This window comes from Camelus ferus, chromosome 24 (genome assembly GCF_009834535.1).
Source record: "Camelus ferus isolate YT-003-E chromosome 24, BCGSAC_Cfer_1.0, whole genome shotgun sequence".
Taxonomy (NCBI): domain Eukaryota; kingdom Metazoa; phylum Chordata; class Mammalia; order Artiodactyla; family Camelidae; genus Camelus; species Camelus ferus.
Window position 1 is genome coordinate 15,966,351 of NC_045719.1, and position 17,404 is coordinate 15,983,754.

Genomic DNA, 17,404 nt, shown 5'->3' on the forward strand with positions numbered 1-17,404 from the left:
ATCTGCACTGATTTAGTGTTTGTTGTTTTTTGATCCTGCTGCTTTGAAGTTTACCTTTGACATACTTATGAATAAAATCATTTCCTAAGAAAGTTGGTAAATTTGTCTAGATGTCCAGCAGGCAGAAGCATTCTCATATTTCCCTCAAATTCTCTAAAATCTGTGTCACTATGTTTGGCTATCCTTTTTAACTACCGTTAAGTTTTTACTTTTCTAGGTGGAAATGCTACTCTAAGAATGTGAAAGTAAGACATATTTGCTAATGCACACTTCACTTCTGGCGGGGCTTGCGTTACAGCCAGTTAGGTCTGTTCCGTTGGGATCGTGTATCCTCTCCACCACCTTCCTCTCAGCTCCCCCACTTCATAGCAACTTCAGGACATTGTAAAGAGCATCCATGTAACCAGTATAAAAATAAATTTCTCTTTAGAATATAAACTGATGGTTATTTCTAACATTTCTTGATAAGTAAGCTTTGGTGAAGTGTTACATGTGACTCTAGTGATGATGTCAAGGAGAGAAACCCTAGTGCCCCACAGTGTTATGAAATGTTTCTGAACATTTAGACTGTTTTGGGGAAAATATCATACTGTTTCAAATAGAAAAAAATTACCTGATCTTTAATTCAAGGACTTCTTTCACTATATCCGTGGGCAAATCCTTTCACTACTTCAGCCTTAGTGTTTCCTGGGCCAATCACTCTCAGTTTTTTCACGTTGGGGCTTAATGCCTTGTTCTCTGTGCCCTTATTAACTTCCTGTTTCAGTACCTCCAGTGTGACACAACCAGATTAAAACTTCTTTAGACATTACATTTTATGCATCAGCTCTTGGCTTTAAGGCCAGATATTTTAAGTGGAAAATTATGGGCCTGACCTTGGACCCCAGCTCTGCTGTTTCTGTGGCTGTGTGACCATGGGCAAGTGATTCACCCTTTCTGAGCTCTAGTTTTCTTTCTCCAGGATGGAGATGGTATGTTTCCATCTCACAAGGAAGCTGTGAGGATGAAATGAGACCACATTTGCCTAGTGCCTGGCATTAATATCTAACAATTGTTTTATCTTCCAAAATTTGTTCATTTTGGCTTCCTGATTACTTTCTGTTATTAAAACAAAACTTGATTAACTCTTCTCCAAAGATTCTTTCATGGACCACATTTTCACTTCTAGGCAGTATGAGCTTGAGTCTATCTAAAGCAGCTTGAGTGCTCTCAACACTGCCACGTGCATATGTTTCCATTTTTGACTAGAATAATTTTTCACTCCTCCACCTTCCTTAAAAACTCAGGTCAGAATCCTCCCGAGTTACTGTTCCTTGGAAAATTTTCTTGGATTAGCGTTAACCCTGGTGCCCTTAAGAAGTCTTATTTTGAGCTTTTAAATATGTTCTCAAGTTGTTTTCTTCCACCTAACTTCCTCTCTCCTCCTGCCTCTGACATATGCCTCCGTTCTGCCACTAATTTAGTGCTTCCTCACTTCGATTATCTGAGTAACTTCTCCCCTCGCGTGCACAGAAAGGGGCTGCGTCTGCATCGCAGCCAGAGCCACTCCTGGGGTGAACCTAATCTCTCAGGTGGGATGTTTGGAAGACACATTCAAGCTCCAGGTCTCATAGAGCAGAAAGTTACTGGAGGCTCTTGACTTTCATAGACGAGGCAGCTGGAGAGCTTGACTCTGGTAAAAATGGGCAGATTACATGGTTATCTGCAGAGGACATGATTTTCTTGAACGTAATTGTCTTAAATTGACACCTAGCCTCTCAGATTTCATTTTCCCTTCCCGTGCCGTGTGCCTTGGCCCACAGGAGAGGATAAACACTGCTCCAGTAGGCCATAGACGCTATGGAAGGAGGGCTGTTAAATAGAAAAATCAGAATACCTCTGAGGTTGGTAGATTGAAAACAATTTCATTAACGTGGATTGTCTCTTCAGAGTGCTGCGCGTTGCCCAGTCTCCCTGTTCAGCTTCAGAAAGCTAACTACTGACTCCTAACTCTTTAGACGGATCTTGTGGTTTTTTTTTTTTTAATGTCCATACAATAACCCTGTGACATAGAAATTACCATCAATTAGTGGGTAAGGGAATGGAGGCTTAGAGAGGTTAAATGTAACCGTGGCCACACCGTTATTAAATGATCCCTTCTTTCAAATCTAAATACTCTTTTTTTTTTTTTTTTGCTGTGCTATTTTGCTTTATTTTAGGTATCCGTTTTCAATTGGAGAAAAGCTCCAAGTGAGTTAATTACAGTGGTTATAAAAAAGGGAATTCAAATTAGTAATATCGTTATCTCTCTGTTTCTAGTTTGTGCGAAGCAGGTAACTGATGAAGCATCTTCCACTCGAGATTCAAGCCTTACTAACACAGCGGTGCAAAGCAAGTTAGTGTCTTCCTTTCAGCAACACACCAAAAAGGCTCTCAAACAGGTAAGGTAGCTGGCATTTCTTCTTCGTCCTACAATTCTACCTACTTAAGATAACAGATGTTATGCAGGGAAAGTAAAATAAATAAGAACATAGCAATCAGAGAGAAACAGAGATGTCCTCGATTCAGCCACTCCCCTAATATTCAGGACACTGATTTTAATCTATGCTAAAAACTAGGAGAGGCTTGGATGAGAACTTTGATGTAGAATAAAAGGGAAAATGTGGTTGGAAATAAATAAAACTTACATTAAGACTCTTTGCATGTGTGATTTATAGTAAACATTATAACATTATTGGGCTCATACATGCATTGCTTATTTTGAAAATAGTGTCTCTGTGGCCTCATGTTTATCTGATAGTTGATGTTTAAAAAGACATAATTTCTTTCTTGTTACTGAAATGCATTGTTAAAAATAAGAAAAATAGTAATCATGGCTTACTTATTTCTAGACTATCCATTAATGTGTTTGGGGCTGAGTGGAGGTTAACTTTGCAGTGTCGTCCCGATATGACGTAAGCAGTCCTAGCTTGTGTGCCCGTGTCCAGAGATGGCGGTGGGAAGCAGTGGTTATGATGTTTTCTGGTCTCTACCACACACTGGTTTCAGTTCTTGCTACTCACTGTGTGACTCTGGGTAACCCACTTTTCTTCTCTGAATCTTACAACTCCTTCTCTAGAAGATGTGGGAAATGAATAGTGCCTTTCACATGGAAATGGTATGAGAATTAAGGTGATACACTGAAAGCACGTGGTAGAGTGGATGTCTGGCCCATAATAATCCCTCAGTAAGTGTTAGCTGCTGCTTCCATGCTGGCAAGTGCTGGACGTGCAGGGAAGAAAAGGAAGAGATGCTCTCACTGGATGGGGACACTGCATGGTTGTGATAGTAATAATGCCAATAAATGGAAAGCTCACGTATTTAACCCTGAATTCAGGGTTTTTCCTTGTTTAACTGCTTTCCTCATATTTTTTAATCTTTATTCTTCTGTGACAACCCCCTCTGCTTTACCCCTTGGTGACCTTTACCAAGTCTAGGAATAGAGGTGTCAGTCTAGTGTTATATACATATAACAAAGAAAAAGACACCATGTTTTTAATACAGTTAAAAAGTTTTTTAAAGTCTCACCAACCTGTAAAGCTACTTAATACTCACATCCAGCCTCCTAAATTTAGAATGTCTCCACCTACTCCTCTATTTCAAACAAAGAAACTTAGGAAAGAAACTTAACATTTTTGTACTGAATTATGTTACTTTTTTACTCTGTATTAATTACTGAAAATGCAGCATTTCCGTTCATTAATATTATATTTAAGGTAGTAACTGTTTCACCATTTGTAGGTCAAATACTCTTGGCTAAACTTGCCATTTGTATCATCGCTCTTGTGAAATGCTTTAGATGCCAAAGATCAGAAATGAATTTAGTGTTGGGATCCTTTTTTAATTGATGAAATAAAAGATGGATGATGGTAGAGAAGCCTGGAACAAGGCTGATTCAGGTGGCAAATAGGATGTAGGCAACAAATTAACCAACCAGGATGAAACAAAAGATACGACACTGAATACTGGTAACCAAGCTTGTTTAAGAAACACAGATGTGATCATAAATGGAACTCATACTTCTGAAGAGCAGTGATTGAGAAAATGTGTGCGCTATGAAGTCTCCCCATATGCGAATGCAAAGATAAACATTCAGATCACTGTATTGTCATGTCTCATTATTTTTTACTTTCTTCATTTTGGTTTCATATCATTTGAACATTTTTTATGATGACTAAAACATTACACAACTTTGAGTTAGTGGGAATTTTTGTTTCGTTTTGTTGCAAGGCATGTGTTCATGGAAAATGTTGCTCACTTCCTTAGGACCTAAGCCTTTTTTTAAGAAACCTGTCCTGAAAGCTTCTTAATATGTGAAATAGCTATTTATTAATTTCTTAAAACTTCCTGTTGTATAACCAAGTAACAAATTAGTTACTCAGACAATATGGCAAAGTATATAGCAGGTATGCTAATATTTGATTAATAATCAAATTCATATTGGAAACACATTTAGAAGAAAAGCTGTTCTTGCAGAATTTTGCCCAGATTCCCTGTAATTGCTGAATTTCTTCAGACAGCATTTCAAAAATTGACTGAACATGCGGCATTTTAAATTGTAGCAGCCTCAGCAAATCTGCAGCTTTCTTTTCTTTTTGAGAGTTGAATGGCTATGACCATGGAGAATTCTTTATAAGTGTACTTATCCATAGATATCCATATACATGTGTTCTGTGGTTGTGAATATGTTTTGTGTGTACACATACAGGCACAAATCATAATCTCATTAACGTAGGGTAGCTAAATGACCCTAATAACAATTACATTAGCTGTCATTTACTTTTCTGAATCCTAGAAATTACGCTCTGCATTTAACAGGCACTGTGCCATTTAATCCTCATACAAATCCTTTAAAGTAATCCTTTGAAATATTTTTCAAATGAGGAAGCTGCTGCCAAGAGGAGTTAGAAAACTTGTCCAGGATTGTCCATTGAGTCAGTCCTGGAGATGACATTTGAACCCAGGGTCATAGTTTCAGATTCTGCCCTCTTAACTTACAATCCTTTTCAGCATATGCTGTGTAATAGAGAAGATGAATTTTTGACGCTATCTAAGGAAATCTACATTTTTGACTATTTGTATGGTGCAAGGAAACCAATAACAACATAGTCACTAAGAACATCACTTCCTAACACAGGCTGCTGTGTGCAGCATCAGCACATATTTAAGGTGGGCACTCAGTTATATTAGCTTTTATCATTTTACGAGAAGTGTATCCTTAGTCAATTAGGCTTTCGTAGTTCAATCACACACTGTCCAATGTAAATTCTTAGAAAGAAGTAGGTGGAAAAAAACAAAAACCAAAACCAAAATCCAGTAGCTTTATAAGCATAAGTATAGTGAAGAAAAATAATTTAAAACATTCCTCATGCAAAGTAAGCCAGACATAATTTCCCAGCTCTGAAGCCCCCACCTCCCCACCAAAGCATGCGCGTTGCCACAGAGAGTGGTGTCTTACTCTGCACTGCTGTGGATTGCAGTTAATTATAGGCTGGACAGTATGGAGGCTGTAATGCCCTTTGGCTCTTGACATAGTGGATCTCCATTGCTTCTAATATTTGGGTCCTTTTAACTTTCTAATCATCAAAACATTAGTTAACATCATATGTTCGGTGTAATTGCATGAATAATACGTTGTTATTTCAGTAGTTATTTTTCTGAACAGGATGTTCGCAGTAAGCACATTCAGAAGCCTCTGGGGATTAGCAGATTGCTGATTATTACCTTGTTCCCTGTCTTCTTTCTGCCTTGGTATTTTAGTTGTAATGATCCTAAAGTGTGAAATGATTACATTTTGGATTTCACAGAAGGATAATGAAGAAAGATTAAATTTTGGAAGTTTTTAAACAACAGAATTAAATGAATGATCAGAGAGGAACAAGGTCTGTTAGGATGGGAGGTAACATGGTGGGGACCTTTCTGTGTTGTTCCTGTTGGTTTATTTGACTTCATTATTTATTTAGGGGGGTAGATTTTATTCATAAAGTTGCAGATCCTTTTCCCTCTTTATATCGCAGAGCAGGCATATTCCTGGTATTTTGCGTTAGCTTTATATGTTTGACCAATACTGTGAAAATCCAAAGGTTATTTTGCATGATGGCAGTTTCTGAACGTGGGCGTTGACATTTAGCCTACTAACAACAATGCACGTTGTTGGTTCCTGACACAGCCAGCTGTTACATATGTGTGTATTTCTAATTATTTCGGCATTCACAGCATGTGATATTTTCAGAGTTTTCAGTGAAGGACTTAATGCATCCAGCGTGTTCTTAAGTTACATTGTTAGTATTCTTTCTGTGTCAAAACAAAGAAGGTATTAACTTGTTCATGCAAATTCCAAGTTAACCTAATAGCCTCTAGTTTTAGGTTTTATTTTATTTTTCATTAGGTCAGAAATGAGAACTGTCCCATATTTTCAAAGTTATCTGACAAGCTTCCTGTTTAAAAAATAAAATGTTCATCTGAAGATTTTTTTTGTCTCTTTTTAGAAGAGAATATCGGTGAGGCACCTCTAGAGGAAAGCACGCTCATTCAGCATCTTTTGATTTCTCGCTTTTCTCTTAAAGCCAGAATTGTAATGCAAGTGTGATATGACCTTTACTTTCCCAGACTGGTTTAACTCTGTTGTGTTGGTTTCCTTTAAAAAGTAACTTACTTTGCAAGTGTAAGCCAGTACATTTCTTTCATACTGAACGGTACATGGAAGTATTAAACTTGGCAAGTCCAGTGTAGTCTGTGTACTATGCACATGAGGATATTATATGTGTGGGCAGCTTGAAGGTACAATCCTTCGTAGTACACTGCATTTACACTTGCCATCTGCTTGTTTATTTAGGTTTCAGTATTACTTCTTTCTAGATGTGAAATTAGGATTTAAAGTTGTTCAGTAAGACATTCCATTAGCATTCCAGTATGGAGCTAAGGGTTGAATAGTTGGAGGTGCCTTGTTGATATCATCCTCCTAAAGTGAGTCTAGACTAGTATAGTAAGACTTACTGTATAATATCAGTGTCAGAGTGAAACCATGTTCCGGATTGATCAACAGGGCCACCACTAGCTAATTAAGATCTTTGGTGTGGAATAGAAAAAGCCACCTCTGCCCCAAGTTGTCACAACAACAAATGAATCTCCCCTTTCAGGTTATCTTTGTGCAGAACAAACCTTCCATGGCCATCTAAAGTGGTCTTCATAATCCTGATTTCTTAATCTAGTGCATGGATGTGTATTTTCCAGACTGGGATACCCAAACTTAGATCGTTACAAGTTAAGTTGTGTTTAACTTCTACTGTATTTGTAACATAAAATAGGAATTTTCTAGTTCCCTTGGAACATAAAATAGATATTTTCTAGTTCTCTTGGAATTTTAGCTAAAGTTCAAAGTTAAGGACATGGGATACAGGTGTACCCTACTGTGAAGAGACACACTAGTCATGGCCTCAAAGGACTTACCGAGAGAAGGCCAGGTGGTCGTTGACCAACCCCCAAAAGCCTGTGCAGAAAAATAGCCCTGTGGATTTCCTATTTAAAACACCTTACCAGTGCTGCTGTCTGTTTTACAGGAACATTTACCCACGTAATTCACCCCGCATTGCTCAGCCAGTTCCTTCTCTGACTCTGCATCCTTGTACCTCACAGGCATTAAGATGACTCTGCAGCAGCCCCTGGTCCTCTCCAAGTCAGCACGTTAGAAGAGGGGGATTTTAATACCTCTCTTGGGCGGCGATCAGATGCATTTATTTTGGGGGAGATGAGGAACATTGGGAATGCCATTTAGTAGGTATCAGAAATTGGTGCCCTCAGGCTGAATTCGGCTCAGAATCCTCTTTGCTTTGTCTGGCACATCATTTAAAGTAGAAAAACTCACCTGAAAATCCTGTTGTTTTGCTTCTCTTGAGTCATCACTACCACCCCTCGTGGAGTCTGTGCGTTCCCACTCATCAGCCTCCTCCTTGTCATTATCTTGCCTCAGCCAGTGTGATCCAGAAAGCATGGTACATTTTCCGAGGGATTGTGAGAAGGAGACACACAACATACGTGTGTGTGGCCAATGTGCACGTAGTTGCAGAATATAGTTACATAATGAAAACAAACAAACCATAAACAGCTAGCGTCTTTATTTGCAGAACAGCATGGTCTGCAGTGAGAGACCAGGAATCTCTCTCTGAGATACCTGCCTCGTGGGCATAATGAGTGCCAGAGTTCTTTTGTTGGGAGCCGGCCCAAACCATCCCAGGCATCTCAAATGAGTCAACGTTGGTTTTTTTTCCGCCTCCATCCACATTCTGATCTGCTTGGAGGATATCCCCAGTGTCCACAGTCAAGTAAATCCTGCTTTCTAGAAAGTGAATCAGAATCATCAAGGTAGCCTAAAATGTCTATGGCCCAAGGTGCCGCTTGTGAGAGCTGAACTCAGATACTCCTGAGTTTACCTCATAGCTTATGGCTTTACTTCTGTGACCAGCGTCATAGTAACCAAAGAGTTCCCAACTTTTGCTTATTTGCCCCTAAAAGTGTTACCTGGGGGAAAATATAATGCTTATTTTTCAGAGGTAAAGCAAAAAAAAGTATGTGTAGTTTTTTAGGGGGTGGGGCAGAGGTAATTAGGTTTATTTGTGTATTTTTTAGTGGAGGTACTGGAGATTGAACCCAGGACCTTGTACATGCTAAGCATGCACTCTACCATGAAGCTATACCCTCCCCCAAGTGTGTGTATTTTTAATATACTTAGAAATACATTTGTGTAAATGATAGACATAGTTTGGTCAAGTACAGGCACGCAGTGTTGCATTTCAGTATTTAAAAGAATGTTGTATCAAGAAGTATTATTCACATTTCTGAGTAGGAAATACATATTCAGGAAAAAAATCACTGAGACCATTGATATGGCCTCAGTAATGACTAACATTTCTTTATCTTTACCTTGGCCCCAGCTTGACTCCTTAAAATTCAAAGTAATAATGAGTTTTTCTTATTTTTATATTATTAAAGTCATGGTTTATTTCTGTCCAACTACTAATTTTTCTATAGCAGAGCTTTCTCAGCTCTAAAAATTGAGGACAGAATTTTTGTTACTTTAATTATTATTTACCGCAAATGCTGTCAAAAGGCATGTCATCTTTGACTTTATAATTCCAGCTTCTAGGCATCTTATTATTTCATCTCTGTTTTTCTTAATCAACGTTTTCCAAAATACACTTCCCCAGCCTGACATAAAATGAACATATGCCTGTTTGGATTGCCAAGGGAAAAGGTTGGAATCTATGATGTATGGACTCCTAAAAACTAATCACTGTTTATACAGGTTTTAATTGTTTTGTAAAGTCTTCCATAGTCGATAGAGATAGGCTTAATTGTAATTTAAGGTGCTGCATTGCCTCCTTGTTTTAGTATTGAGTTGATAGGTAATGTCTATAAAGTGCTTGGAGTTATTCCACAAGGCTGGAGAGCTTTATGCAATTCTGTACACACCTTGATGAAAGGAAGAGTAAATGTTGTAAATATTTTATAGCACACATGTTTTAGTAATATATTATAGACAGCAAGCTAAAGGTGAGTAGGTCGGCACCTTACTCACCTTCGTACTTCCTGTCCCCCCACCTGACCTGGTACTTGATAAAAAGCTCAATAAATGTAAGAATTGAAGGGAAGATGTCTCATGTTATTATTAGCAACAGTATCATTTGTAATAGACTCCCCAAGCCATTCACTTTCCCATCTGGCTTTAAATTTCATCTCAATATGCCTTCTGTCAATTAAATGATATTTAAATTTTCACTTCTATAATTATTTGAATTGCTAAATCTTACGATCAACAAGTTGGACATTCAGCTCAAACCCTTCGCAAATAAAATGGTATCGTTTTTGTCAGCAAGGGGATACACATTCAATGCAGTATTTCAGGAGATTGTGACAGCTATTGGTCAAAGAACATTAATCAAGTAACTGAGATGTTATAAAATTGGTGGAAATTACACAGTAACCAGGAATTAAAAGATTTGAGACTGTCTGTGGTTAGCCTCTTAACCTTTTGAGGAGTTTGAGCATGCCTGTAACTGTGAATTTAACATCTCTTCAATTGTGTGTGCTTAAGATCCTTTTTATTACATGTAATTTTCTGCGTAAAGCGATCAGCTAGATAAGCTGTATTTCAAAACTTTTCAGTGTCTTTTTATTACATTATCATCACCATGGTTGATTCATTTATGAAACACAAAGTACTCCCATTTGGAGAGATTTATTCTCGTATCAATTTTTTTTCCCCCTGGATTTGCCAGAATGCCGTCATGTTCGTGTTCTGAAGGTTAATGCCCAAAGTCAAGCAGACAGAAGCCAAGTGCTGCAAGGTTTCCAAGATTAGGACTGATTCCCTTCACAGAAATAAATGATTCCTGCCATGTTCAGTGATTTTGTGCAGTGCTCCCCACGGCTGAGTGAGTGCATCAATACTGTAGTCCTTACCTGCTGTACATACTGATGACACTCGGTGTTAACTTGATTGACTGAGCAGCACACTGGAGAGGACGCACCTGCAAGAGAAGTGCAGACACATATATTTTTATCCCGGTCTTGAAACATTTATTTTACATTTATTTTCCTTGGGAGCCATGGTTTCAAATTCCAGGGGCTCTCACACCACACTGCTCAGGTAGAACAAACCTGGAAGTGCCGCTTTGTTTTCCGAATGATACCGAAAATGGTCTCGGGTTGATCCCTTTTGCCAAAGCCTAATTTTTATGCTTTTGAGGGGAAAATGACATGAAGGGGATGATGAAGAGTCCTGACAAATTAGTGACTCTGTGGAATTTAAGGGTCTTAAGAGGTTCTATCTCCCGATGGGCAAGTGGGTCATTTAATTCAATTCTGAGAAATTGTTTTGACTCTATTTGTATGTTATATTTTATGATCATGTTTCGTAGGCTTTGAGGCAGCAGCAGAAAAGAAGAAATGGAGTCTCAATGATGGTAAACAAGACTGTTCCTCGTGTTGTTTTGACACCATTAAAGGTGTCTGACGAGCAGTCGGATTCGCCGTCAGGTAAAGAGCTAACATACTGTATGCTTGGCCAGTTTCTCCCCGGAGGAGACTTCCTCACCGAGAGAGATGTCATGAATTTTCTCTGAAACTGAGTAATATTTCCACTTGAGGTTTCATTTAATTTTTGTTTATACCTTTGACTCTTTCGGTGATTTAAAAATAATAGGGTATTTCTCTCTCTAAAAAAGAGAAAGCGCTCCAGCTTGCTCTCATCAAAGGAGTTCCTTTGTTAATGCCATAGATGTGAGGAAATGTGCGGTACTGCTAGGTGGGTATTTTTGTTGCTGCTTTGGCTTTTGTTTGAATGTTGAACTTTAATAGTGGACCACATGCTGATGTGGAATGCCATCAAAAGCCGTTCTTGCGTGAGTGTGAATTTGCTTTCCAGTCCTCTGCTGCAAAATCAGGAATCCTTTATGAGTTTTTGTGTTCTGGCAACATTCTTCTCACCTCAGTGCAGCCCTGACCTTTTCTTCTAATTTACCTTCTGTCACTTTATCAACCGTGTACCATTCTATTTATTACAGATTGATGTTTGCGTTTTCGGTTCCGGCTTCAACATAAAGTTATTCATAAAGGCATGGTCTCTCCCTCCCTTCAAGCCTCTCTTCATCCTTCATCTTTCTGTCTCAGTCTTGCATCGTCTCCGAGCGTATAGTATTGTCGAAGCTTATTCGTGTATTTTTACAAAAGAGCCGAGTGTTTCTTTCAAAAGCTATCAGATCAGTGAACGTGTTTTTGACTCCACTATCAGGCCATCTGTTCTTGCTTTTTGTTCTGTTTGATTGATTTATTGGGCTTTTCTCTTTATATCCAGTAGAGGAATCAGATTGTGGCCAAAGGTAGTGTATTAACTCTTAGAAAAGGAGATTGTATCTATGGTTTTTAAAACAATTTTAGATTTTTCTTTTCAAGGACAGCAAGAGGAAGATAATGACATAATAACTATTTCCTTTTTTAGGATCCGAGTCTAAAAATGGTGAAGCAGACAGTTCAGATAAAGAAATGAAACATGGGCAAAAATCTCCCACTGGAAAACAAACAAGTCAGCACTTAAAACGATTAAAAAAGTCTGGTTTAGGTGAGTGTTCAACAGACTGTAACAGTTCACATTTGAGAGACTTAAATCTTTTTTTTAATGAAATTATAGAAAAATTCTTAACGCTTTTTAAATAGTTAAACAAGGAAATTTTTAACTCTTTCCAATCTATCTAAACCCAAAAGGGTGCTAAATAAGGCTGCATATTACAATGGAATGATTTTAAGCATGTTGCTCAACTTGTGAATTATACTATTGGATGAGGCGGAGGTTGAAGATATGAGATTTTAAACGGTGTATGTATACTAAGTAATTATCTGCCACATCATGGTTCTCTTTAACGTGCAGTGTTTTGTTCCTGCAACTGCGTTTCACTTTATTGGAATATGCTGTATGGGGTGGGGGGAAATGTGACTTTTACAAAGAGTTCATTGCACTGGAGAATACGTTGTCGTCGGGGTCTGCTGCAGTGAAACTGCTCTGCCTTGCTTTTCATCTTAGGCTGCTTTTGAAATATTCAGTAGTGCTTGTCTGAAAACCAGTATACAGTTGCTGAGAAGTGTGGGAGCCTCAGTTACTGGGTCTGGCAAGTCAGTACCAGGTTTTTCTCCTGAAGACTTCCTTCCTGATAACTTTTTATCAGGAACTCCACAGCCGCATTAGAGGAAAAGGAATATGGAAATTCAGAAAAGGAAAGTAAACGTATCCTAGGCTGAACAGTAAATTCTGAACTAAATCTGCCTTGTTGGATGTCTGGACGTAATGGCTTCGTTTCTGTCTCTCAGTTTTTCCATCTCAGAGTCAGGGCCATGATAATGTCCCAGATCATTGTAACATTTTGAAAAATGGTTGGTAGGCAGTACAAATGTATTGACCTGAACTTTATTACTAGTTCTGCCACTTAACTTTCTTGGCAGCTTAGAGTAATTTTTATTTGCAGAGTTTATCTAATTGTAAAATTTAAACAAGATTTTTAACCCATTTATTTATTTTAGTAATGGTTTATTGATTGCCTACTATATATCAAGATTCTGTTAAATCCTGGGGACATATTTTCAATAATGTCTTGGAATAGAATTTATATAGCCTTATTACATAAGAGATCTTTGGGAAAACAGAATTTATTTTTGTTTTAAATTCTTTAAACATAGCGTAATCTCTTTTGCATTGTTTCCAAAGCTGAATCATTTTCTAGGTATTGTCTAGCCCAAATGTATTAGTGTGTGTTAGTGTATAACCACACTTAGATGTATATGCACATGTTTTTTCCTAGTCTTTTGAGTATTCTAAAGTAAATGCTTTAATATGAGTAGCTTCTGAAGTGGAAAACTCTAATGGGAGAGTGAAATGGAAAAAATGTCCTAAAAAAAGCCAAGCCCCCCAAAATATCACATTATGATATCCTAAGTAATACAAAAGTCAGTGACCTTCAGTGAAAAACTGTCTGCTACCCACCTCAGTAAAGTCAATGCCATATCTTGAGCTTTAGAAAATTTAAGGCACAGGGACCTCCTCCTCTCTGTACTTAGCTAGTAACTTCAGGGCTGGAGGTCCACAAGAGCTGGCACCCTCATCCGGAGCTGCTCAGGTCTCCAGGCGGGATCTCTTGTTCTCATTGTTGTGACCTAGAAGTCCCACTTGCCACTTAACACCCTACATTTTAAACATCATCCAGTAAAGATATTTCAGCTAACTTGTTAGCAGATTACAAAGGTGATGTCAGGAGACCACCGTGTTCTTTTTAACCTCCTTTCTTGTAGACTACAAAGTAACAGAAATAATGAAACTACTTTGATGAAGGAATGGAGAAGTGAAATCCTGTTCACTGCCCAAATTGAACACAATGGTCTAGATATTTTGGTGTGTTATCTCATTTAGTCCTGACCTCAGTTATGTCCAGTAGAATGATTTTTATTCTACAGCTGAGGAAACTGAGGCTCAGGGTTAAGGAAGCTGTCCATAAACGGCACAGCTGAGATACAGGCCAAGGCACCTCTAGCTCGACAGTCTAAACCATCGCTTTGGGAACGTCCTGAATGTCTGATCATCCAGCCTGCACAGTAAACCCGTGGGCACCACTGAGGAGCAGCTCGGCATCTGTGATGCGATGAGTCTGCCATAGGTGTTAACATGCAGGTACACTCAGCTCATTACACACAGAAGAGGAGCTAGCAACCAAAAGATTTCCCAGCTGATCCTGTAAAATCAAACCGACAGAGGAAGAAGGGAGGTTTTAAAATAAGTCAATTAAGGTAAAAATCTGTCAAAAATAAACTGAAGGTGAAATACTGGGAAGGAGCTGTGACTGACAGACTCACCCAGGCAGCAGCTGGCAGGATGCAGAATAGCTTATTTTGTGCAAATGAAGTCAGTAGTACCTTTCCAGCCCCCATGCCCAGCACTACACAGGAAAAGTGAAAACGTGTGAAAGGAGAGCAACAGCCTCAAATGTAACCAGCTCCAGACAATATCCCGTGTCTCTTTTAGAAAAGTAATATTTTTGATGCTCTATGGCATCTTATAGAGTAAAGGTTCTCTGTGCTGGGAAGCAGTTTCGAATCAGGATGGTATTGAGTAGCCCATCACGCATATTTATTTGTTTTTGATGGTGATAATTTTTAAAATATTTTTTATGGAGGCATATTTATGTACATTTTGCTCCCCTCTCTTTGCCATGACGTTGTTAATTCCTTAGAAACAGTGACCTTCCCATCCATCTTCGTGGTACTCTTCACAACTGCTATATCCCCCTCTTTAGTAGGTGCTGCATGAGTTTTGAATGAATTATTTGTAAGTAACGGCATAGCTAGTGAGTCTGTCTGGACAAATGAGGCATCCTGCAGATTTCAGCCTAGTAGGGTGGTTATTTATACATCCTTGAATGAGAACGGTCCTGTGCTCTTGGGGAAGGTCATTCTTTGTTGCGCCAGGGCACAGCCGCAGAACTAACGCAAGGAAAGGTGAGCCTGCTGGACGCCTCTTAGCCAGCCAGACAGGGAGTCGTCTGTTTTTCCCACCAGGTAGACATCTAACTCATACAATTTCAGAAATGTGATTTTAACGGTCTTTGTCTTCTCTAGGTGGGGGTAACTAAGTCCTAACCTGCTGAAAGCATTCTGAATGAAAACAAATGCTGTTAAGTCTGGTAATTTTGAAACTAAATCCAGTCACAATCAGACTCCAGGCTGTTAAGCCTAAATTTTGATCCTCATTGTGAGATTTCCCTGACATGACATAAAATAGTTCTAACTGTCCCTCAGTATTTCCTTTTGGTCTATAGCAATTACTTAATTTGTCAAAGTGCAGAATAGTCACCCTGTTCAAGTTATAGGCTTCACCTGGATCTTGGCATCTAGATGTGTGTAGCCCCAGGGCACAGCGAACCCCAGTGTGTTTCCCCGAGGACTTTGCTGTAAAGGACACACCGCAGACTTCCTCATGTTCCTTCATGTGCCAGCTTCCCTGGGGAGGGTTAGGAGCACACAGTAAAAAAAAATAATAATAATTTAAAAATTAGTAATAATGATAATAGAGCATCACCATCCCTCTGTCCTTCTAGCTCTGATGGTGATCTTGACATTCTTATGAGAAATGTATCACTCACCATGGGAGCCTATTACTTCTGACATGGTTTTTTTTTTCTTAATTTTTTATTTTATTTTGTTTGTTCTTGGCCAGGGTTATGCGTGAAAATTATTAGACTGTTTCTCTGAGTAGCTCTCAGACTGAACAGACATGGTAACCTGAGGCAAGTGAATGCAGCTGAAAAAAAAAGTTGTGGATCTAAATTACAGAGTATTTCTCTGATGATGCTGTAATAAAAAGCAAACAAGACCTTGTTGGTCTCTCTTCCTATTTGTGAATCACGCATGGGAGAAACACACTATTCTGACATGCATGAAAACAAATGCTAACAATATCTACAAGGGCCTTTTTATTATCACAGGGCTGGAAAACTCGTGTGGTATTAGACCACCAAATAACCAGGCAGTGGAAACCACATCTGGTGAGGGGTTAGGTAGGTGCTGGCCAAAAATGGAGTTTGCAAAACCTGGTTTTTAGCAAAGGATGAAACTCATTCAGAACCTTCCCTCTGGAGTTTTCTGAGATGGATTGTGAACATGTGAAAACCATGTTTGATGATACTCTCTCTTACAACTTTTTTTGTATTGATTTCTCACATTTTTCCATAACTAAAATGTACGTTCTTTGAACTGGGGGTCACTGACCTGAACCAGTTTTTAACTATGCTTTTTCCTACCCAATCACATAGTAGGAGTTTAAAAATTGCTTGCTAAACAAATCAAAGCTTCTAATGGATGTCTCTGAGGGATTTTTAATAAATGTCCTCGCTGAGCCCAACTTCTGGGATTCATTCCAATGTATTTTATTTGGTTTAATCTTTTTGTAGTGAAGAGTTACAATGTTGCTAGTTTCATAAAATGTTACATACTTCTAAAATAAATTAATGCAGGAAAATAAAAATAAAATTTAAATAGTAAGCCTAAATGCTATCATCAAAAATAATTTCCCCCAGTATTTTATAAACATTATTTGACATCCCCTATTACGTAGCCATGGTCAGAGATCATCTTAGAAAAGCTGTATTATACCATTTTAATTAAAAGTACTAAATTTAATTAAGTTTAGCCTGAATAATAAAAAAGAAAGGAAGGAAAACAAAAAAATTGCTAAACTTTGCCACAAGGTATTTTCTTATCTAAAAGTTCTCTCCAAAGATATGGATATAAGGATTTCCATATTTCCAAATATGGAAAGCTGAAATAGGGGTGATTATCTTTTTAACTACTCAATCTTTGGACAGTATAGTATAAAGGATGAGTAGATAATTACGCCTGTAGTCCCTCTTACCTCCATGTGTTTGTTAGTTACATTATTTTTTAAGCATCAAGGTCGTTAACATTTAATATTCTATTTTTTTACCATAATCCTCATAGTTCACTAACTCCCTGGTACTGTATGTTAACGGATTCAGTGCTCCCTGACAGACTTTTTGCAGTTTCTTATTTCTGAAGGGTACTTGGATTCATGTTGTATAGGATTAAGTTTTGTCCTCTGATTTTTTTTTTTTTTTTTCCCTTAGACTTCACTCTTTGAAAGCCTGTTTTTCCTCTCTGAGCTCTTTCGTAATCATCCCTCTCTAATTTCTCTGAGACAACGAGGAACTCTTACGTCTTGACCTCTTTCTGTTTTCCTTTGGGTAGTTCCTCGTAACAAAAAGCCTTGGTCTGCGCTTTCATGTGCTCCTTCCCTCTGTGTGTTTGTGTGTGTCTGTGTGTCTGCATGTGTCTG

General features: G+C 38.4%; 1 protein-coding gene across 1 annotated transcript in view; it reads left to right on the forward strand.

Moving 5' to 3' along the window:
* Positions 1-17,404, forward strand: part of ASXL3 (ASXL transcriptional regulator 3) — a 158,126-nt gene that overhangs the window by 79,687 nt on the left and 61,035 nt on the right. Inside the window, 3 exon segments of the mRNA XM_032467213.1 lie at positions 2,299-2,420; positions 10,935-11,052; positions 12,014-12,133. Of these exon segments, the coding sequence (XP_032323104.1) occupies positions 2,299-2,420; positions 10,935-11,052; positions 12,014-12,133 (360 nt within the window).